Below are 23,526 nucleotides of genomic sequence, written 5' to 3' on the forward strand. Positions count from 1 at the left end.
GTTGTCTGGGATCCTTCTTTTGCATTCCCGTTTCCAGCTGGAGCACATGCCTGTTTGCTGGTGACTAACATTTTTGTTGAAGCTGCTTTTGTCACTAGCTGCTGCCCGCTTGGTGACCAAGGCTGGATTTCACCAGCTGATTCAGGGGTAAGGAGCCCTGTTAAACAAATCCTAGTGCCTAGTGCGAGGTGAGTGGCTGTAGCGATCAAAACTTGACAACTGCAGAGGTAAAGTCTCAGGTTCAAATGCAGGAACCAGAAACTGAAATCAAAGCACTGCCACAGAACCAGAAATTTGGATCTGAAATCAGAAGAAGCAGAACAAATAAAGGACAGCGGTTCCTTTAGGATGGAGTTGTGGTTTTATGGACTTGAGGATATATAAGTTGCATGATTTGATTGAATGGCTCTAAGATTCATGGGTACAGCAAGGAATGACCTTACCTTTCAGGTGAAATATTAACAATGTCTTACCACATTATTCACATTCATATTAAATAAATGATATTAATATGATAGAGGAATATTCACATTTATAGATGATGCACATTATAATAACACTTGATAAATGGTTTTCACCTGCTGCACTGCCATCCTTTTGGCTGACAGGTAGCAATAGGCTAATATAACCACTACTTACTCTATCATGACTTGGAAACAAATTTCTTCCCAGCAATTTGTTTTATTTTAGAAGACCTAGATCCTTTTAAAATTAAACTTAATGTTTTTTTCTCAGAGATCGATGTAAAAATGTTGATATAATAAGAAGATAGAAAAGACACAGAAGTCCAGATCTCAAAAGATATTTTAGGCATTAATGAGGGGAGTGCACATCTAGACAGCATAGGGCCCTTAGAGTACATTTGTATGAATAAGACTGATTGTTACCTCTTTCCTTGGCTGATTGGCAATGAGGGACAGAGTGGGGGATGGTAGAGACCCCACAAAGGAACCTGTAGCTTTTCTTTCCTGAGCAATGATCTTGGAGAGCCCCAGGAATATCTTCCAGTCCTCCATCTGGATTGTGAAATGACATTAGAGGACCTCTGTCTTAGTGAGTAGGTGAGGACAAATATCCTCACTGATAAATAACAAGGAGCAGTCATGAGTCCTGATTCCTTGAGGTTAGTCAAACACTTGATGCAAATTTGACAAGATTTTAGGACTTTCTGTGAAGCTTCAGCCAAATTCTAGAGTCTCTCTGGCAATTTTCAGTAACACAATACATTTTGGCTTTTGAGGTAGGGCTTGCAATAATTTATTATGTGGCTAAGAGATTAGAGCCTCTGGGTGTTAATGAAGAGAAAAAAAAACTTCAAAAATCAATAGTCCCTAGTCTATGTGAAGGAAAGTTTAAAGATGGAACCTAGTTCTTCAGGATTTATGGTTAAATGAAGGCTATGTGCCTATAAATAGTTAATGTAGACACTATCGAACTATTAAAATATTGAAATCCATTTGTTTAGATCTAGAATTTAACTTTTTACAATATATTTCTTGGGAAATACATTCCTAGTAAAAGACTCTTGTATTCAGTAAATATTTTTCCTGGCGAAAAGAATAATAAAAAACCAAACTTTTGTATAATTTTACTAGGCATCCACATATCAAGCAATTCCTGAATCAGTTTCCTCTGTTCTGAGTAACTCACAACCTGTGATTTATGGTTTTGGAATAATTGAATTTCTTGGCTGTCACATACTTTGAGTAAGAAATATTACATATGTTTCCAGAAAAATGATTTAAGGAAGACAAGAATGAAGTGATGCCAAGTTCTGAAACTTTATTTGGGAAACTGTGTTCTAACCAAATGGTACTTAAGATGCTCTATCTTAATTTCTGGAACGTGTTTGCTAAATAATCTTTGAAAATGTAGCCTTGGACATACGGTTTCTAAACATGCCACTTTTGAGCTTAAGTCAGTGAAAAAAGTGGAGGGCAGCTGACTGTTGTTCCCACCTTCCCAAGCATAAGAAATGCAGAATTTTTCACTGATGCATGGTAATAGGGTGAGTAAATTTCTTCAAAAATAGAAGTTACACAACATCTCATTTTACCTGTCAAACATAAAATATTTAGTTATTTAGTAGAATATTTCCATGAACAGAATTTTTTTAAAACATGAAAACTCTAACACCTTTCAACTTCACTATGGATTTGGCCTACATTGCATTTTTGCTAGTTTTTCTTTGTCCATGGATTTAACTGTTTCATCAGCTTCAAATTCCATGGAGAGTTTACTGATTTTTTTCACATTTTATTATAATGATACTTGGTTGACTGAGGGTTAAGGATAGTTGCCCTCTCTGTGGTTTTGACTAGCATTGACCCATAACACTTTCTGAGGTGCTGTTGTCCCTATTTGGCTATTCAACACTTGGAATGTGGCTAGCTCAGTTCAACTGCGAAACTGCGTATTTAATTTTGTTTTGATTAATTTATATATACATTTAATCACACGTGGTTAGGTTAGTGGCTACTGTATCAGATAATATAGGCAGACCCTAGAATAGTGAGTTTATGATTCTGAGCAATTCAAGTCTACATTTGTAAGTAGCATTAACATTGGCCGCTCCGGATTGTGTTCACGGGTTTTCCTCAGTGGTTCTCAATTAGGAGGCAATATTTACCTGCCAAAGAGATAGGTGAAAATTTGTTAGGACATTTTTGTTTGTAACACCCGGGGAATCTTCCTGACATTCAGTAGAGGGGGTACTAGAGATGCTTAATGGCCTAAAACGCATAGGGCAGTCTGCACAATGAATTACCATCCACCCCAAAAGCCAGTAGCAATAATTTGACAAGCACAAGGTTAGCAGAGTTCTCTGAATATTGTGGTTTCATCTCTGAGATCCCCTGCAACTTCAGTCCTATCTATAGCTAAATCTGTCTCCTACAACGTGCATCTTATTAACTCCCGCCTCCGCGGGACCTCCCTTTCTCATGTTCCTTTTGTCCTGCATCTTCACCCACTCCCTCTCTACATATGAACACACTTTCATCCTTCCTGTCTCGGAAAATACCCTGTATGAATTCCACATCCACTAGCTGGGACTCTCTCTGCCTTTTCATTCACAGTATCCTGTCCCCTGCCAATCTCAGAACCTAGCGGGGGAAACTATTTTTTCTATCACAATGAAAAGAGAGTTCACACCATATGCAGTTTCAAAGCACACCATTTTATTACATAGACATATCAATAGAGTCATCATACCACGTTCCACTTCTAAACAATTGTATATGTGTGTGTGTTTAAACACACACGTTTAAAAATTTCCAAGCAGAGCCCACTTTTATTCTTCTATGCTTATAATAACTTCACCTTTTGTAGCACACCATCACACTAGTGTCACATATTTTTTTCCTAATTTACTTTCCCCCAAGGGTAGGCTCATACCAAAACTATAATGTGGTCACTTAAAGTATTCTAGTTCATAGTTCAATTTACCGCGAAAATTAAATTTTCAGGTACTTGAACAATGTCTTCCTAACATCCCCTACTTATCTCAGAAAGAATCATTCTACATCCCAAATAAATCCCTCTAAACAACTGAGCCCTGAAAATATTGGGTTAAGAGAACTACATTTAAAGACATATCTATATCTGGTTATATACACAGTAGACTATTTGGATAATTGTCATGATTGCATCTCTTCTTAACTCTATATCGAAGCAGTGATATGCCCACTTTTGTCCTTTGATGGGTGATTTCATAAATTATTTCAAAAGGCATTAAAACATCTTACTGATGTATTAGAACTCTGTATTATACAAACATGTCTACAAAGAAATGCCACCTAAAATTAGTCAGTGGTTATTCCTTCAGTACAAAACTACACCCTTGTGTAAATTCAGTAGAGCCACATATATATATATATATATATATATATATATATATATATACACAAAATATCTGCATCATATAGTTTAGATTTTCAGTGATAAAGCTTATGCCTGTTTGTGGCATCAAAAGAATAGTGATAATGTTGATTCACTATTTGAGGTTGCATTTATGGGCAACTTCTGTAATCTACTGGATAATGAAGTTATTCATATGAGTTAGGAGACTTCAAACACTACACCAAACAACCATAGCCCAGCTATTTCTTTTGACTGTCTACAGCCAGAATTTTTTTATGAGTCGACTTAAATAGGGTAAGCGATGATCACGATGCTCTAAAACGAGAAGACCTTCAGATTTCCATTGAGTGGAGTTATTATTTTGTTATCATAATTAAAAGCCATATTTTGTTTCTAAATGATAACATGTTCTCATCCTGAATATTCAAGGTTGAATTTACCTGTGGTTCAATAAGTAACTCATAAAAATGAGCTGAAAATTGATTAGCTTTGGGGAAAAATAAAAGTATACAATACAGTGAGAACCACATATTTTAAAATAGTAGATTTTTTTATCTGTTACCAGAGGTTGTATTGTCATAAATATTTTCAAAGACCATGCTATTTTCTTGCCTATTCATATTGTCATAGATGGCTATTTTAACATTTCATTATGGAAGAGAAGGATTGAATCTAACTGTATAAATGTAAGCCTATCTTTTTATTTCCTTCTACAAAGAACTCTTCCAGGTTCTTTGGATATATGTATTCTTAAAAATGGTCTGTCTGTATTATTTCACATAAATTTTAAAATTTTAAAAAGATCTAAATTAAATTCTAGCAAAGTGAATTATAACTTTACCTTTTGGGTATACATCATCTGTCCTTTTATATAATTTAATTGGGCTGCAAAGTATTTGAAATGTAATTATCATGAAAATCACAAGTCATTATGTCTGTATTTATAAATGTGGAAGTATGTGATTTTAAAGTTGTTATGTTTATAAATCAGTATTAATCATTGTTATTACATAAATACCATAGTAGTAAAATAGCCAGATAAGTAATCTATCTTTATACTACACTATTCAGATCACTCAACTCCATAAAGATCAGTCACAATGATATTTACACACAGCAGACATAATAAAAAGAATAAAAATGAACAATTTTAGTAGAAATCAAACGTGTGATTTTGTGGACATATAAAAGCCTTGAAAAATTGCTTTCCCATCTCTTTGGGAATAGAATCTTGATAATACCCCAAGAGCATTACAATTTCTTTTTGATTACCTATTTACATTCATGAATGCTATAAATATATGCTGTATATATTTTTATATTTACAGTATATATACACACACATACACACATACTATATTTTATTCTTAGGCTTATTCATGAACATGCAGATCAATCTGCACGGTATAATCAAAACATATTTATTTTCTTTGAGGATACTCATTTATAACTTTTCACCCTGTGCAAAAATGCAAAAATATCATACAGATTAGTATGGTCTCTCTCTAAAAAAAAATTTCTTTTTTATGCTTTAGGGTTTTTTGTCATTTACAAATAAATTATGAAATATAATTCATTCACAAATTGGAAATAATTATAATGTTTTTACAACAAGGCATTACCGAGGTTTTGAATTGTGGTATTCTTGAAGTCATTGTCTTTCAAAACAAAGACATCAATAAATTACTGTTATTTCTTGATATTTGCACTTTTGATTACTTATAAGAAATATGTCATTACAAACCTAATACTCATGCTAGTCAAATAGTGTTTTTGTAGAATATTAATCTTTCTGTTTATTCCTTTTTTTTTTTTTCCTGAAAAGTCTTTAGAACAATCTCGAAAGTCTGTTCAAATTCCTGCACCAGAACATTTCTGGAAGGTTCTCACCTCCCCCCACCCCAAAAAAAAGCTGAAGAAATAACTGAGGCAAAACTGAGGGAGAATGATTATACTGGGTGCTCACAATAGATAAAAACAAATGCAAGAACTGTTTTAATTTTATCCCCTACTCCTTTGGTATTTCCTGTCCTCATGAAAATCCTAAAAAATGTTCAGTTCTTTAAAACATTGATTATACTCTTCCATTAAATATCAGTTGTGGTCCTCCATTGCTCATGTTGTCTGTCATTTCCTGTTAGGAAAATAAGATGAATTAGTTAAAATTTACTTCCAGAGTAAGATACTGATTTGGTTAATGGGTTTGCAAAACAAATTTCAAGCCACTGAAAAACTTGCTGAGTTTTGGGGAAGGACAAGGATTGATATTGTTGTTGCATTTGAGAAAATGAAATTTCATGGCCAAAGTCTTCTACACACAGAAACACTTCAATCTGTCCCCAGTCCCTTGAGTCTCTCCTTTTGTTTCTCAACTTTATTTTGGAAAGACCTCACCTAGAAAGAAGAAGATGGTTAAATGCATACTTTTTTCCCCCTTGCATTGGCCTCTCTGCTGAGCATGTCAACAAAGTGCCAACCTAGTCTAGGGGTTACCTCATTCTATAGAAAAATGTGTGGCCTTTTTGCGAAGAAATGAAATAGGCCCACAATGGGATCATTGCTTATATGTAATGGTGGGTCACAAATAAATCACAGTGGGGAAGAATGGTTTTCATGACACTATCACACATATAGTAAAAAAAAAAAAAAAAAAAAAAAGCCCAACCAAACAAATAGTAAAACCTCTTAATATGTTTCTTAAGGGATCAATTTCAAGGATGGTAATAAGAAAAACTACATGGAAGGCAAATGAAAATTTAGATAGAAAGGATGAACTCACATAAGTTCCATTTGTAATTTGAGAAAATGTTAGTTTAAGAAAAATTAAGATGTTTTGAATTCATACATTTTATTGAACATTAAACTCCTCCCTAAATATTAAAATGTAATGAGATGTGAAGCCCATTCACATTTATCATGGTTAGTGTGCCTTATTATAAATAATATTTAGGCAAAACTATCTAAAAATCTTTTCACACTTGAACAAGCCTATTAGCAAAAGTGTAGTAAAGAAAATTCAAATCCAAATTATTGCTCATTTATCTCAAGCCTATCAGTTTATATTTGATTTCTGCTCAGGAGAATTAGAACTGTTTGCTTTTAACTTTAGAAATTCTTCCCAAATATTTATTTGAAAAACGAAAAGGTATCCATGCCCTATTTTGAATCTCTTTTCTTAGAAAATTCAATATAGGAGATGAAATAGAATAAAGATACTTGCTTCTTGTTTTGGCTGGTTTGGCAATTTGCTTAGGAGGATCTGTGAGGGACTGGAAGGTAGAAATTGGCCTGGTTTTTGAACTTTGCTTTTGAAAATGTTGTTGTCTTTTGAAAGATGTGGTAGAATTTCTTCCAAGAAAATTTGGAGAAAGGAGACAATAGGCACTGGGGCCGTGTCCCATTCTCACATCAAGATCTGTCTTCCCATGGGGCACCTGGGGGGCTCAGTCGTTAAGTGTCTGCCTTTGGCTCAGGTCATGATCCCAGGGTCCTGGGCTCCCTGCTCGTCGGGAAGCCCTGCTTCTCCCGCTCCCACTCCCCCTGCTTGTGTTCCTGCTCTTGCTGTGTCTCTCTCTGTCAAATAAGTAAATAAAATCTTTAAAATAAAAAAAAGATCTGTCTTTCCAGGCAAAGTGCCTGGCCCCTTCCAGGTCCTAAGGAGTTATCTCATTCCTGGGTACCCATTACATCTCCCAAGTAAGGTGCCGAGGAAAGCCTAGAAACTCACACTCCTTTAGGGTAAAGACTGACAGAACGTGAAGAAGGTCCTTTGGAGCCAGCAGCCTGCTTCTATGGCCTGGTGATGGTTCAGTGACTGGCTCACTAGGCGTGCGCACAGTAAAAGTAGGTGTGGAGACACAGTGGGGTTGTCGGGCTGAGGTTAATTTCATAGGCAGGAAACCTGATTTGAGGCTTCATTCACGAACTCACTATGGGTGGCAAGTTAAATAGAAACGATTCTTCAAAAATGATCTTTAACAAAATTTACTCATACAGCTTTTTCTATTCCTCACAATAGTATAAAAATAATTTCCTAATGAACTGACAGAAGTAAGATTCTTAGGTGCTTGTACTTCTAAAATGAATTTGCATTCAAAAAGTAGCTTAAAAACCATAAAAATTAATCTAATGTAGGATATTTTATTGCAGGATTAAGAAAAAAATCTAGGGGCGCCTGGGTGGCTCAGTCGTTAGGTGTCTGCCTTCGGCTCAGGTCATGATCCCAGGGTCCCTGGATCGAGCCCCACATCGGTCAGTCTCCCTGCTCCGCAGGAAGCCTGCTTCTCCCTCTCCCACTCCCCCTGCTTGTGTTCCCTCTCTCGCGGTCTCTCTTTCTCTCTGTCAAATAAATAAATAAAATCTTTAAAAAATAAATCTAGTTTTTAAAAAGCTTACAGAAGAAAAGCATTTTCCTAACTAAATTCACACTATTATGGACACAGGAAAATCAAGGGTAGGAGAAAAGAGCAAAATCAGGTTTTAAATGCATTAGCATTTTTAGTTTATTTGCAAATAGGCATGTCCAATTTGGCAAGAAGAATATACTCTAAATTTGGGCAGGACCAAATGTGACTATTTGCAAGTGGATATACTTTCTGCCATTGGGCCATAGTATCAATGTGACTTTCTGCATTTCCAATTATATTGTTTAACCAAAGCGAGAATGGCGACTATTTATTTTTAGCAGCCCAAAGTATAGGAAATAAATGTGAAATGTATCACATCAGATAATCTTGTAAAAAGACAACTCTCATACAGCATTTTTACTGCATTAGTGTCAAATTTATGTTATCTGCTCATGCAGTTTTGGCGCGAGGGAGATACAGTTTGTCTTCATCAGACACACCTATTAAAAACAAAACTCTGGTCTGTGAATGATGTTATTGAGTCAGAATCATGATGTAGCAGAAAATAAGGGAGTCATGAATCATCCAAACAGAAATGTGTTTGGATGCTTATAGGAGGCTGAATATTTTAAATACTCAACCACATTTTAAGCTGCAAGACTCTGCCATGTAGGTTTATGTTGGGTCCTCAAAGTAGTTCTCATGAAAGAGATACTTTGAGGAGAAACAGACATCACAGCATCAGTCCAGACTGATCTGCTGACATCATGCCTTCCTAGGAAGAGGCATTGCTTCCCGAGGTGACATTACAACATGGTAACTCCCTAGAAATCAGCGTACCTTGTAGGTAACTCTGGTGTCGGGGGCACCACCGGGCAGCTGGGCAAGTCGGTTATTTCAATAGCCCTCAATCTCTAATATAAATATAACAATCATATAATAAATATTGCACAAACATACACACAAAAAAACGAAATCACAGTAGTATAAAAATAGAGCACAAATGAGCCACTATCCAAATACATAATGGTAATCTCTCTTTAACAACCCATTTCTTTAAATTATCAGGCCTGCTAACAGTACTATAATTTTTTTTTTAAGAACGTGTATATCTGTTTCAAATTGCCTTTTTCATGGAGCAGTTTAAGGATATCTACTCTCTTTATTTGAATGTATTGATTGCGTACAAAATGGAAAAAAACTATGGAATAAATAGTTTTTCTTCCAAATAACATGCTGAAGAAAAATGCAGTAGTAACTCTTTTGCTACTCTCTCTTCTATTCTGTGGTTGAGCAGTTTTATTTCCATGATGTCAAGTGAAATATGATGTGGCCCTTATCTTAACCAGGTTAGTTTACGGATGTTTTATCTTTTCCTTCATAGATCCAGTAACAGGAGCTGAATTAAGAAATATGTGCAAAATGCAATAGAAACACAGACCGCTCACTCTATCGTTTGTCCTTCAAGCAATAGATGTTACTTCCTGTTTGAATGAGTGTCATGAAACAATTATGCAAGAATATTATTTAAAATATAGGCAAAGCTACCAAAATATGCATGAAGTTTAGATGAGAATTTAATGAAGCTTTATGTGGACTGTAATATCTGCCCCGGTAGGCAAGGCTTTTTGTTGCCTTATTAAAAGGTCCCTTTATGCTTCAAAATCTAATTTACATAATCAAATGCATCTGCTTACAAGCACAGGAGGTGAGCTAGAAAGGGGAATTCATCAGATTTCTACAACTGGCACTATTGAGTTGAGAGGGTATTTAGTTCGTGTTTTTCCTCAGTACAACACATAAAAATCCATATTTATAAGGCATTCAATATTTTATGGAATGCTATTTTAGGAACTGGGTTTTGGTATAGATAGAGAGCTCTGAAATTATTGAAAATAGGTGTACCCCAAATAGCAGAGAAAAAAAATAAAAAATTCCTATTCTTAGCCCACTAGGGCCAAAGTTTTAGAAAATCCAATTCCTCAAATCCTCGTCTAAAGCTGCCAGATGCCTGACCAAGATTTGACTGCAGCCTTCAAGCCAAGCTAGCAGTGAACAGAAGAGCTACAAAACTCACTTTCTCAGCCATTTCATGAGAGTGGTGCAGAGAATGCTCCCTTTCAGAGAACATCCTCCTCTGTTCATAGCTGGCTAGTCGACAAGTGAGCCAGGAAGAGAGGGTGCAGCCGCCGATCCCGATGCACGCAAGGGACATGGAGGCGAGATGCAGAGGATAGAGGGAAGAGGTCTTCTTTGTCACTGCCCGAAGGAACTGAAAATTCAGGATGCCCCCAATGAGCCCACAGATGCAGCAGGCAGAGAAAAGGATCATCTGATAAGGAAAAGAAAGGGAGTGTCAAAGTCAAGGAAACAAAGCTGACCAGGACACAGTGCACTGTCCTGGCTGCACCTCAAGAATAGCTGAGCTACACTAAAGGCAAGAAACTTTGGGTGCTTCTCAGAGGACAGGAGCTAACCTTTCACCAAGTTTCTGGGCAATCGGACTCAATGGAAAGAGCGCAGACCACAGTGTTTTGGAATTAATCGCTGACTGTATGAAGGCCAGGGATACATCTTTTGAAAACGCTGAAATAAGCAAAATTTGTCTTCAAGGTAGATTCAGATTTAAATAATATTTACTTACTATCTATCATGTGCTTACTATGCTAGGAACTTGAACAGATACTATCTCAATTAACCCACCCAGCAAACCTCTGAGAGAAATCGTAATATACATTTTGGACAATGAATGGTGAGCAGGTAATATTCAAGTGTAGGGACTGAATCCAGATTTTCTGACTCTAAATCCAGTTTCACTATGTTAATCCCCCTAAAATATCTAAATATCTTCTCATTGAACTGTCATGAGTTCCACCAAACTGCAGATCTTTATACCTCTCTAGCTAAATGATCCTGGGGAATTTGGTTACTTCTCTTTTGCATTCCTAGGAGTTTTATTGTGTATCGATTTCCCCAAAGGATAGTTAAGGGACTCCCTGTGAACTGGCCCTTTATATTACAAATCTTTTGTTACTCTGTGGCACCACAGTGAAGAATACACAGTAGATATTCCAAAAATACTGTCTGGTTGTTTTGGCGAAACAAAGGATGTGGCTTTGCTTTTGATCCTATTATTGGTTTGATCCGGGTCTCTGTGAAGAGACCTTGGGGGTTTTATTCTACCTAAATATCATAAATGTAACTGAATATTCCAAAAGCTTTAATGATTTTATTTTGTATTTGCATTTTGTCTAAATTCCCCCATGGGCTTTCCTTATACTTTAGAGTGTGATACTAATTTAATTATCTACACTTATTTCCATTTTTCTCCAGAACATGGTCTCCACTACAGTCCTCTCTCTTGCCAATCCTACAACTTGTTCATTCCCACCTCAATGATATTTTCCATTTCCTGGAAATGATATTGCTTCTTTCTTGGACTCCTAGATGGAAGGCCCAAAGGCAGTCCTAACTGCTTCAGAAAGCCTTCCTGGATTTGTTGATCTCCTCCTTTGGTATAATTCCATCGGGCAAACAGCGATGTAACTTAATTTAGCATTTAATTTTACACTATCGGGAATTATTTGCTGTTGACATTTAGCTGAGTTTAGCAAGCATTTATTGAGCACCTAGCATCTGTTAGGCTTTGAGTGAGGCAGCTGTTGGCATTACAAAAGAGAATAGCTCAGAGTTACTGCCCTTGAGTACTCTACAGTCTTGTGTGAGAGAAGATTCCCACATTTCAACATGGATGGCAAATATTAAGAAAGAGGGATGAGGGGCGCCTGGGTGGTTCAGTCGTTGGGCGTCTGCCTTCAGCTCAGGTCATGATCCCAGGGTCCCGGGATCGAACCTCTCATCGGGCTCCCTGCTCCACGGGAAGCCTGCTTCTCCCTCTCCCACTCCCCCTGCTTGTGTTCCCTCTCTCGCTGTGTCTCTCTCTGTCAAATAAATAAAATCTTAAAAAAAAAAAAAAAAAAAAAAGAGGGATGAATTGGTTGCCCTTGGAATAAGGAGGAGAATGTAGCCCAGCCAGGGGTTTCAGACAGGACTTCCCTGATAACATGTCATCTAAACTAAGTGCATACAGTTTCCAGAAAAGGGTAAGGCCACAGATACCTGAAATAGCATCATGAAATAGCATGGTGGGCAGAAAGAACTACAAGTAGTTTGTTTTGTTTCTCTAACTTAATTCAGCATCTTTACTGTGTCTGTCTCACAGTATTTATCATCAAGACTGAAAATCCAATGATGGATGAATATATCTTTTTATGGTTGATTAAACATAATGCTGAATATCAATGACCAAATAACTGAATCATCCCAAGTGGGAACCTGTTGCCTCCAGTTTCACAAAGAATCAATATTCTACCTTTAAAGTATATTCAGATAGCATGCAGTTTCTTGGGAAATATTTTGGTGTTGACTCATTCTTAGAAAATATGGGAAAATGTTACATTCTAGCCTTCAAGTAATGAATACTATTTAAGAAAGTAAATGACAAATTATTTGACTATTATTAGAAAACATGTAATCTCTCCTGATATTAGTCTCATTCATTCTTGAAAGGCATGACACTTCATTAATGTGTGCAAATAGAACATTCTCACCTAGGAATTGAAATATTAAAATCTATACCCACATTTATAACCACATATGATTTTCAAATCTCACCAGACTAGAGAATTTAGACTCCAGAGATATTTGGAGTGGAGAAATTATCATGCAATTTGATTGAAGGATAGAAAATCCTTGAGAGCTAAATGTCATCTACAGGAATATCAGAGTGTAAAAGAAGTTAAAGTGAATGGTAGTTATAAAAAGTTCAGCTCTTATGATTTTTTTAAATAACTCTTAAGAGAATTAGAAAGACAGAAAAAAGACACTAGTGCCTTTTTAAAAATTCTTTCTCTTCCCTCCTCCTATGAACTGAATATTTGTGTCCCTCTAAATACAAATGTTGAAGCCTAATCCCCAATACTATAGTATTTGCAGGTGGGATCTTTGGAAGATAATTAGGTCAGGAAGGTGGAGTCCTCATAAATGAGGTCAGTGTCTTTATAAAAGAGATTCTAGAGAGTTTTCTTTCCCCTTTTGCTAAATGAGGACACAGTCAAACATTTGCAACCTGGAAGAGAACCTTATCAGAACCTAGCTACACAAAATGGGTCCCTAGTCTGGGTCCAGCCTCCAGCACAGTGAAAAATAAATTTCTGTTGTTTATAAGCCACCCAGTCTACGGTACTTTGTTATAACAGCCCAAAGAGATGAAGACATCTCCCTTCCCTTTCCTTCCCCTGTTCCCTTTCTGCTCTGCCTCTCCCTATTTTCCTCTCCCTCCCTCATTCTTTCTTTCTTTGCCCGTCTGTCTGTCCTTCCTTCCTTCCTCTCTCTCTCTTTCTTCTAAGTTCCAAGAAATTGTTATTATATAGCCATAAAGACGCCAGTAAAATAAAAGTAGAGAGAGAATGAAGGCCATGTCTGAAAAGTGATGGAAGATTCACAGATGCAAATTACAAGCCTCCCAAAATCTGTATCTAATGCTTTCCCTTTATGTAACTTTAAAAAATTCCATCTCGCATGTCTAAGGCAATGGGTGCTTCATTTTTTGGTCACAAGAGCTATCCTCACAAAAAAAGATGTGATTCAAAACAGTAGTTAAGGGCGCCTGGGTGGCTCAGTTGGTTAAGCAACTGCCTTCGGCTCAGGTCATGGTCCTGGAGTCCCGGGATCGAGTCCCACATGGGGCTCCCTGCTCGGCGGGGAGTCTGCTTCTCCCTCTGACCCTCTTCCTTCTCGTGCTCTCTATCTCTCATTCTCTCTCTCTCAAATAAATAAATAAAATCTTTAAAAAAAAAAAAACAGTAGTTAAACAAAAATAACTAATAATCCCATCCATGCCCTCCTCAGATAACTGGCTTCCCCCTGGAAAACTCTTTTTAGGATCAAAGACCACTTTCTAGGGTCCAAGTGTAGTATTAATTTTGCCAACTTATAAAGGTCTATGATCTTGGGGCGCCTGGGTGGCTCAGTCGGCTGAGCGTCTGCCTTCAGCTCAGGTCATGATCCTGGGGTCCTGGGATCCACCCCACATCGGGCTCCCTGCTTGGTGGGGAGCCTGCTTCTCCCTCTGTCTGCTGCTTCCCCTGCTTGTGCTCTCTCTCTCTGTCAAAAATACATAAAAATCTTTAAAAAAAAAAAAAAGGTCTATGAACTTTCCTATTGCACACAAAAAAATAAACAATGCTTTTCCCCTCTTTTGAACTCTCAAAAAAACATCATGGAGGGAAGTGGGGAACCCACCCTTCAGCATACAGAAGTTCTCCTCCAGCCATTATCAGAGTTAACTGGAAGTATGTTCCATACCCCGGAAACCCATGACAGTACTGAAAAACATCTGAAAACACTTATGTTTGTGTTCACAGTAATAAAATAAATTAAATAAAAAAAATCATTGGTAATTAACGGTAACTATAACAACCCAGCTGTTCTGCTGCATTGAAAAATTGACTTCACAGTCAAAGCCAGTAATTAGTAGGCCCAGTTCCACATTTAAACAGTTAAGTTTCCCATGCACTCAGGCCATGTCTTTTTTAGCTTACTGAAGGATTCATGTGAGTGTCTGGGCATCTATAAACCGGGAAAGTGGAGATTGTCAACCACAGCAGTCATTATGGGTTGCATATTCACGCATTTAAAGAGTATATCAAAGCTTTTCTTTCTTTTTCTTTTGTCATAGTCTCTAATAATCTTGATGGGTTTTTTTTTTTTTTTGAAAATGAAAAAGCTAGTATTTAATGGTCAGTCCTCTTTTCATCCTAAATGAGTAACATTCACTATGTGAAAGTTGGCTTGTCATCATTTCCATTTTCAGGTTCCTACATTTCAAATACTTCAATGCAAAATACAAACAAGGCAGAAACTTACGACAAGTCCAGATTTTTTTTTGGCGCACAGTATTCCACATATGCCACAAAGAAGAAACTGAAAGGGAAAAGAATAAAAATTATTCCATATTCAAAGATAAGAAAACTTCTATTTTTTTTTTTTTAGCTTATAGCTCACTCATGACACTTGTTCCAGGGAAGTGTGAAAATTTTACGTTCCCATCAAAAGCTGGAAAGGAAGATACCTCATTTAGAATGGTAAGAGATAAAAATGTTAACTTTAGTGAAAATGTGTTCTTTGCAAGATTGATACAGGTAACTGTGGTACTTAAACAAAACCTGAGTCAGTTTTACACCAGGCAAAATTATGAAGTAAATAAATTTAGAGTTTTGTTCTTCCTATTTTTTTTCCACTGTCTTCTTATCCCTTTCTACTTTCTTAGGGAGAAAAGTGGTGTGATACATTCATTCATAATTGATTTCCAAGCAATTCGGAATCAATGCGCTCTACTATAGGTAGTGAATCTCACACAAACAAAAAGATAAGGCATCAAAGGGAAATGTTCTTCATCAGAGACATTCTTTGTACCTCTCAAACTATGTCAGGTAAAATGGTGACCTCCTCATTCTACCAGAAATATGGTCCTTGTGGATATGTTGGAAGAACTCAAGGAGACGAAGCTATTGATGGCATGTCATTTCTTGTAAATAAGCACGTTGGTGACATAATCACTTTGCAAAGAAAAGATGCATCAAATAGTCTACCAATGACACACTATTAGATACTTTGGTTATCGGAGAATGGTAGATCATTTAACTTGGTTAGAAACATTTAGAGCTATTTGAATGTGCATTTATACATACATCTGGCTAGAAGCAAACCATATAAATAAAATAATACAGTCATTAATAAATAATAAGCCCACTAAGGGCTTTCAGACTAGCAGATAAAGCTTTGAATGCAGTTAAGTTTTTCCTTTTGACTTTCTTTTAAATTGTGCTATCTCAAGTCAGAACTAATAATATGAGTGGTTTTAAGTGAGTTTCACACATGGGTAGACTTTAAATATATACATAAAAATAATCTAAGAATTATCTGAAATAAATAAAATGCATGTGAGAAACACCAACAAAATTTGATAAAGAAATAATGAGTTAAGGAAGTTTTCCTGTGCAGGGATCTTTCCATATAAGGGAACGAAATAATTATAAAGCAGGCAATGATGTGGCCGGACAGATCAGAGAAACCAAGGATATATAACAATTTGCTTATAATATAGATGATCTTTCAAATTAATATTCAACGAAGTTAAATATTTATGTAATTTTAGAGGAGTGGGAAGGATTTACTAGACATAACAGCAAAGTCACAGACCAAAATGGAAAATACTTATAAATGTTAATACATAAAATTGTATTTTCAATAGTAAAAAATAACATACCTCTGGAAGGCAAAAAAATAAATGGAATCATATTTAGAAAGCCTATGACAGACAAGGGTTAACATATTATATAAATTGATCTAATAAAATAATTTTAATATCTTAAACCATGAGAAGATAAAAACTCAGAACTTTATAAAGCTTGAATACTCACATACTTTTCAGAAGTTTTAAAAACCTACTTCTGAGTAACCATTTGTCACGCCCATTCCCCTTTGTGTCCTGGATCCAGATGAACTTGTCCTTAAGGACTCTTCCTTACTGATCCTGTCTCATGTCTATAAGGGCTGTGTTCAAGCCATTCCAGTTTGGAACGGTTCTGTACCTCTTGGTGCTGCCAAGCTTCAGATCAAAGCCTCAGCATGCCCTCCTCCTTGCTTGCCTGACTAACCCATTACTCACCCTGAAAGTCCATTCACCCAGAACTCATTCCTGAAATAATTTGAAAGCAATGTAGTTTTGTGTTCCTTGGATCTCTTCTGAAATCTATAAACATTGCCATTATTTATTCACAGCCAAGCTTGAGCGGACCTCAGGAGTTTAAGCCGAGTTCTCCTTCCCAGCCACTTGGTTAGAACATCGAGATGGCAATAAAATTGCTTCCTTCTATGGTCCACTAAGGAAAGGAATTTCAGAGCTTGGCGTAGTGGGGGGAATCAAATGATATATTTCTACTCCCAGTCACGCCTAGAGAATAAATACTTCTGGATAGTTACTTCTGTCAGGGTATGCAAAATCCGCATTCCCTGGAGGAAACTATTAATCTGAGAAAAAATTTACCCATATAATGGGCGGTATATAAAATCACAATATTTATGAGGAGGCTGTAAGGGATGTTAGCTGAAATTTAGCCATCACAGTTTATAGAGAAGTGTAAAAGAAGCACAAAAAAGCAGTAAATGATCTTTTAATTTCATGGGCTGTCTTGTACTCCAAGTCAGAACACGGGAAGGGATTTTTTTTTTTTTAAATATTTTATTTATTTATTCAGAAGAGACAGAGAGAGACAGGCAGATGGAGAAGCAGGCTCCCCGCCGAGCAGGGAGCCCGATGCAGGACTCCATCCCAGGCCCCTGGGATCATGACCTGAACCGAAGGCAGACGCTTAACGACTGAGCCACCCAGGCACCCTGGAAGGGATCTTAAAAGATGACTTAATTCGGTCCTTGCAGTTTGCAGATGGGGAAGTACAGATCCAGACAGGCTTAGTGACTTGCTCAAGGTCACTCATCAAGGTCACAAATTACCCATGTAACCTAAGGCTCTTTAAAGTGTCTGAGTTGGTGCGCCTGGGTGGCTCAGTCAGTTAAGCATCTGCCTTTGACTCAGGTCATGATCCCAGGGTCCTGGGATTGAGTCCCGCATCGGGCTCCCTGCTCGGCGGGGAGCCAGCTTCTCCCTCTCCCTCTGCTGCTCCTCCCCCTGCTGTGCTCTCTCTCTCTCTCAAATAAATAAATAAAATCTTAAAAAAAAACTAAAAAAAATAGAGTTAATTTATTTCTAATATTGTATTGAAATGCTCTTCAAAAGGATTTTCAGTGCTAGTACAGTGCATCAGACTAGCAAATCCAACCAAAAGTGTTCAACGAACACCTGGCCATCTGTAATTGCTCTCTTTGCCCTTCCCATTATTAATTTTTGTTGTAATAAGAGTAATTATAAGATCAGGGCGTCTGGGTGGCTCAGTTGGTTAAGCGACTGCCTTCAGCTCAGGTCATGATCCTGGAGTCCCGGGATCGAGTCCCGCATCGGGCTCCCTGCTCGGCAGGGAGTCTGCTTCTCCCTCTGACCCTCCCCCCTCGCATGTGCTCTCTCTCACTCTCTCTCTCAGATAAATAAATAAAATCTTTTTAAAAAAAAGAATGATTATAAGATCAATCAATTGTATTACAGTCTACAATTAAGTGTACCTTATTATAAAGGGAATTTGTTCTATTTCAAAATACTTTTCTTTTTGCTCAATATAACTTTATCAAGGATGCAAACACTCACACTACATTATGAAACAAGTGAAAAACAAATCAGTTTAAAAAAGTAAAATTGACAGCTGGAGACATATGTATCTGAATTAGATAAACAATATTACATGAGACAATATAATTTTATTTCTGAGAAGATGGGCTATTTAAACCCAGGAGAGCTATTGGCTTTGCTTTTACTATGAAGTTATATAGATCAAGTGATCTAATGATAGGAAGTGCAACTATGTAATGAAACTAGTTAGCCCTCCAAGTGGAATTCATTTGATTCCAATTTAGATTAAATTCAGTAGATAACTAAGGTTGTGACTCATTGTAGGATGAAATGGAGCTAATATGGAACTAGCATTCTATATTTTGAGTGGATTTTCTTCATGAAAGGTCCAGGGAGCCTTCTGCTTTTTTGCTTAAGATGGAGAAAGAACAAAGATGTCATTCCCACTTAAACAATAAGATAAAGCAGAAAAACTAAGAGAGTGATAAGTTTGAGAGAGCCCCTCAGAATGCTGAAGTCCAAGGCAATGGAATAACTGCAGTTCAAAGAGGAATAAGGCCCTCAAAGGAAATTCTAGACAAACAAACTATGTATCTTTTGTTGCAGAGATAGGAGGAGGGGACGTGTGTTGTCACATAAATGGGTGTGTGGGCAGGGAGGGGACGGTGCAAAGCTCTGCTCTGTCCTTAGGCTTCCTTTCTTATGAAGCAAATGCTTTAAGCCCCTGGCAAAGGGGTAGCAAAGCTTACTGTTTCCAGGATTTATGCAAATATGGATTGCAACTCTAACTAGAGGAAATGTAGAAAAATATATCTGCACCAAAGATAATCACGATAATAGCACAATCATTTCCTCACTAGAATGACTGCCTTTTGCACGAACAGCATAAAGACTATATCAAGATAAAATACTGGCAAGATTCTGAAGATAAAGCACGTTCCAACTTTTGACATCCAGTCAAATTCTCATTCACACAAGAGATTACAGAAAAGACAGGATCATTTGGGCAAAAGCACTGTGGTGGGCTGAATTATGGCTCTCCAAAGAGCCCCAATCCCCAGAATCCACGAATGTTACCTCCTATGGCAAAAAAAAAAAAAAAGCCTTTGTAGATGTGATTAAATTAAGAATCTCAAAATGAGATTATTGTGGATTGTCCAGGTAGGCCCTAAATATAGTCACAAGAGTCCTTTAAGAGGAAGAGAAGAAGGTAAAAAGAGACAGAAGGTTCCAAGAAGACACAAGAAGACAAAAAGAGTTGTGAAGAGTCCATACTGCTGGCTGTTGAGGGGGAGGAGAGTCCCGAGGCCCAGGATGTAGGCAGCCTCTGTGAGCTGGAAATGGATTCTCCCCTGTGGCCTCCAGAAGGAATCTAGCACCACAGACATATTTTAGATTTCTGGCCCCCAGAACTGTGAAAGAGAATATATTTCTGTTGTTTTAAGCCACTAAATTTGTGGCAATTTGTTCCAGCAGGTATAGGAAACTGATACAGGCTCCAAAACATTTTACATGACACACGCTACAAGAATTACTAGAAGCTGTTCAGGAAAACAACCAGGGAAAGCCAGGAGATAAAAAAGAAATGTAGGAGAAAAAGCACAAAATAAAACAAAACAGTAAATCTTTTAGATTCAAAAGTATTGATTGGAAAAATTAATTATCTGTTTCGAATGAATATCCCAGGTGATTTTGGCATGAGAGGGTGAGGTGGGGGTAAAGAAGATATAAGTAGTATTCTAAAACTCTTATCATTTAGCAGAATAACAGACAAGCTAACTAGTTCTAGATATTGACGGAAAGTACAACTTTAATTTTGTGCATTAAAATACAGAGACTGAGAAAATAATAATAAAGAGAAAAATACAATTTGACAGTAAAGAGGGAACCAAGAGATGTCAGGGAAGTTTTAAAAAAATGAAAGGAAATAAAGTGGAACTATAAAATAAGTTGGAATAAACAATTCAATAGTGTAAGCAATCAGACTAAATGTGAATGCATTCAGTTTTCCTCCTAAGAGGGAAAACAGAAGGGGAAAAAAAGTCTACTAGGTAAAGAAGGGAAGGGGTTTGTTAAAAGATCCCTAAAATGAATACATGAATGAAAACCGCTTCTCTCCATCTGCTTTTCTCTCTGTCTCTATCTGCCTCTCTGTTTCGTTTCTTTCTGTTCCTCTCTCAGCACTGACCTAGATGCTTGTTAATAAATTCTTTATTAGTATTTCTTTCTGTCCAAGAAAGTTTATTCTGGGAAAAGACTAAGAGTAAAAAAAAAGGCTCTTGTAGAGTTTCTCAATTTTAAATTATGTGATGGAAAATGTTGAAACCATGGTTGTAATGGAAGCAGATAAAAACAGTGGCCAGAAGAACAAGCAAGTGTTGGGTGAAGAGATTATGAAAGATGGTGGGCCAATCTTGTTTTAAGAGAGCTTATTAAAAATTTTGCCACATCATATTTAACGGCCTCAGATGAAACAATTTTCACTGAAATTCACTAGCCATTACACAAGATATACATACTAGAAAGTAGAAATGATGCCACTTGCCCCCACTCAAGATAATGAGCTAAACCACACATTGAACTTAATACTTTGATAAACTTTAATGATTTATACAATTTTGTCAAAATTAAGGTTTCTTTAAAATATATAGAAATATGATCAAGAAAACAAATATTAAATGTTGGGAGACTGGAAAGAAATCTATTTCTGGTTAAACAATGTATTTTTCCTTGTACATGGATTGAAAGTTTGATGATTTGCTTTGCAACCACCAGTTCTTGGATATTTTTATTCTACTTCAATCACCTGTTCAAGAATGACAACTGGAGTTTCTTAAAGGATTATTTCGTAGTTTAGCACAGAAAATGCTGCTGTGCTAACATAGTTCATATTTTCCCTGAAACTGTGCTGATATGATAGTGATTTTCTGGCTATCCTCATCAGGATGGGTAGTTTTATTCTCAGTTAAATATAACGAATCATAAACCACTTCATATTAAAGTACATATAGCTTCAATAACCACAACATTTCATTTTTACTTGGAAAGTTTTTTTTAGTTCAATACATTCATAGTAGTGGCTGAAATAAAGCATTCATGTTGCAAAGCATTTTGATTGTCTCTCAATTCTCCAGAAAAAAATGTATTGAAAAGGGGATTTTTTTTTCACGATGGGCAAGTGAGTGAAGAAAAGAGATTACAGATTCAAAGAAACAGTTTTGAACCTCATGCTACATAAAAGTAAAATTGAATCTGTAATTTCTTTTTTTTTTTTAAGATTTTATTTATTTATTTGAGAGAGAGAGAATGAGAGATAGAGAGCACGAGAGGGAAGAGGGTCAGAGGGAGAAGCAGACTCCCCGCTGAGCAGGGAGCCCGATGTGGGACTCGATCCCGGGACTCCAGGATCATGACGTGAGCCGAAGGCAGTCGCTTAACCAACTGAGCCACCCAGGCGCCCGAATCTGTAATTTCATTTGCCATTACTGGTACTGTTAGAGTTAGAGATCATGTATTTTTATATTCAACTTTGCCATAGCTCCTTGGACAAAGCTGTGCTGTTAAAATGAATTTTCTAGATGACAGGATGGAATTTCAGCCTGGATGAATGAATTGGTAGATGGATGGATGAATGTATCACAGTATGCATGGGGAGGGGCAGAAATTAATCAGATTTAGCCAATTCCAGACACATAACTGGGTGCAGTTAGTCTTTTCACTGAATCAAATCCCATTAACTTCTTTTTTGTTCTCCTGAAACACTCATGATTGGTCAGATTAGGTTAATTTTCTTCTCAATGGTGGCATTTGAAAATGATTTGGATGGTGTTGACCTTTTAAATGTCAGAATCCTAGCTTTGCGGGTTTCAAAAGTTTCCTTCTCAAACCTCAGATGTCCTTGAGATGTCAGCACAAGTAGAGCTTTCTATTAAAAAAAAAAAATCACTGAAAAAGATATTACCTTGACACTGAATGGTAACTGCTAGAAGATCCTTTTTTAATGTGAGTGACTTCCCAAACTAAAAAAGGTTGTATTCTTTTTAAATTTTTTATTGGTGTATAATTGACATATAATATTAGTTTGTATTCTTAATTATGTGAGACAGAAAATGGCTTGGGAAAGGGCCCTACGAGTATATATCCCAGCCGTTTATTTATTTTCTCTCAATAGACACAGCATAGACATTTCCCCTTGGTGGAACTAGAAATTGGGCAGTGTCTCAACACTCTCAACTGAATGCTATTACTTACTATCACCTAGTCCGTTCTGAAAACTGCTCTGAGTGATTATAATGCAATCTCCCCTTTAAATACCCTTTATACAGACACTGTCCCTTGAGGCACACACCATCCCAGTCACATTCAGAAATCTGCTCTTGGAAGAAATCAGATACTTGTCATTTAGTCAAGATCAAATAATGTAAAAAACAGTCAACAGGTATCACAAAAAGCTTCAGGACATTAAAAAATCAATATAATTTTTTAAAATGTGAGATCAGTTGGTTTGTTACTTTAGGGTTCTTTCAAGCCCTCGGGTACTATGGCTGGCAAGCCTTTCCACCTGAAAGCAGAGATTCTAAAGGAAGGAGAAGAGTTCCTCATTTTATGATTATAAGCAATCACCTGTCCGGATGGACCATGACTTAAGGTAGGTAACTACCATCTATACGTGTTCCCTCTGGGGAAAAAGAGAATACTGTGGTAGGCAGAGTAGGGTCCCTAAAAACAACTTTATCAAACTTTAGAGCTTATGTCACTATTATAACAATCCTAACCATATGAATCCTTCTTGAAATCCTTCGTAAGATCTCAAAGTGAAGGGATCTCTTCCCAGTTGAGGGCAGATGTCTCATACAATAATCCCATCTGAATATGTATCTATCCAGTTTCAAGTACCAAGATTTCCCCCAACACTCTTGAGATTTAGGCAGGTTATAAAAGCTGCCCATGCTACCTCTTTTTTTGTTCTACGAGGATAATCTTTGAGAAAACACTTTTGGTGCCTTAATGATTGGA

At 36.9% G+C, this 23,526-nt stretch overlaps 1 protein-coding gene across 6 annotated transcripts in view; it reads right to left on the reverse strand.

Moving 5' to 3' along the window:
• Positions 1 to 3,163: 3,163 nt before the first annotated feature.
• The window catches only part of TMEM196 (transmembrane protein 196), a 52,693-nt gene continuing 32,330 nt past the window's right edge, over positions 3,164 to 23,526 (reverse strand). For 2 of the 6 annotated variants that reach the window (XM_025873357.2, XM_073898936.1), the window contains exons 2-5: positions 15,135 to 15,191; positions 10,285 to 10,539; positions 9,048 to 9,121; positions 3,164 to 5,995 (exon numbers count right to left, since the gene is read on the reverse strand). In XM_025873357.2, the coding sequence (XP_025729142.1) occupies positions 5,989 to 5,995; positions 9,048 to 9,121; positions 10,285 to 10,539; positions 15,135 to 15,191 (393 nt within the window). In that variant the 3' untranslated portion in view covers positions 3,164 to 5,988. Of the gene's footprint in view, positions 5,996 to 9,047; positions 9,122 to 10,284; positions 10,540 to 15,134; positions 15,192 to 16,690; positions 16,826 to 23,526 lie in introns of those variants that run through there. The other 4 variants (XM_025873358.2, XM_073898937.1, XM_073898939.1 and 1 more) reach the window with 3 other exon arrangements.

This window comes from Callorhinus ursinus, unplaced genomic scaffold, assembly GCF_003265705.2.
Source record: "Callorhinus ursinus isolate GAN/ISIS: 27379988/994484 unplaced genomic scaffold, GSC_fseal_2.0 scaffold12, whole genome shotgun sequence".
Lineage (NCBI taxonomy): Eukaryota > Metazoa > Chordata > Mammalia > Carnivora > Otariidae > Callorhinus > Callorhinus ursinus.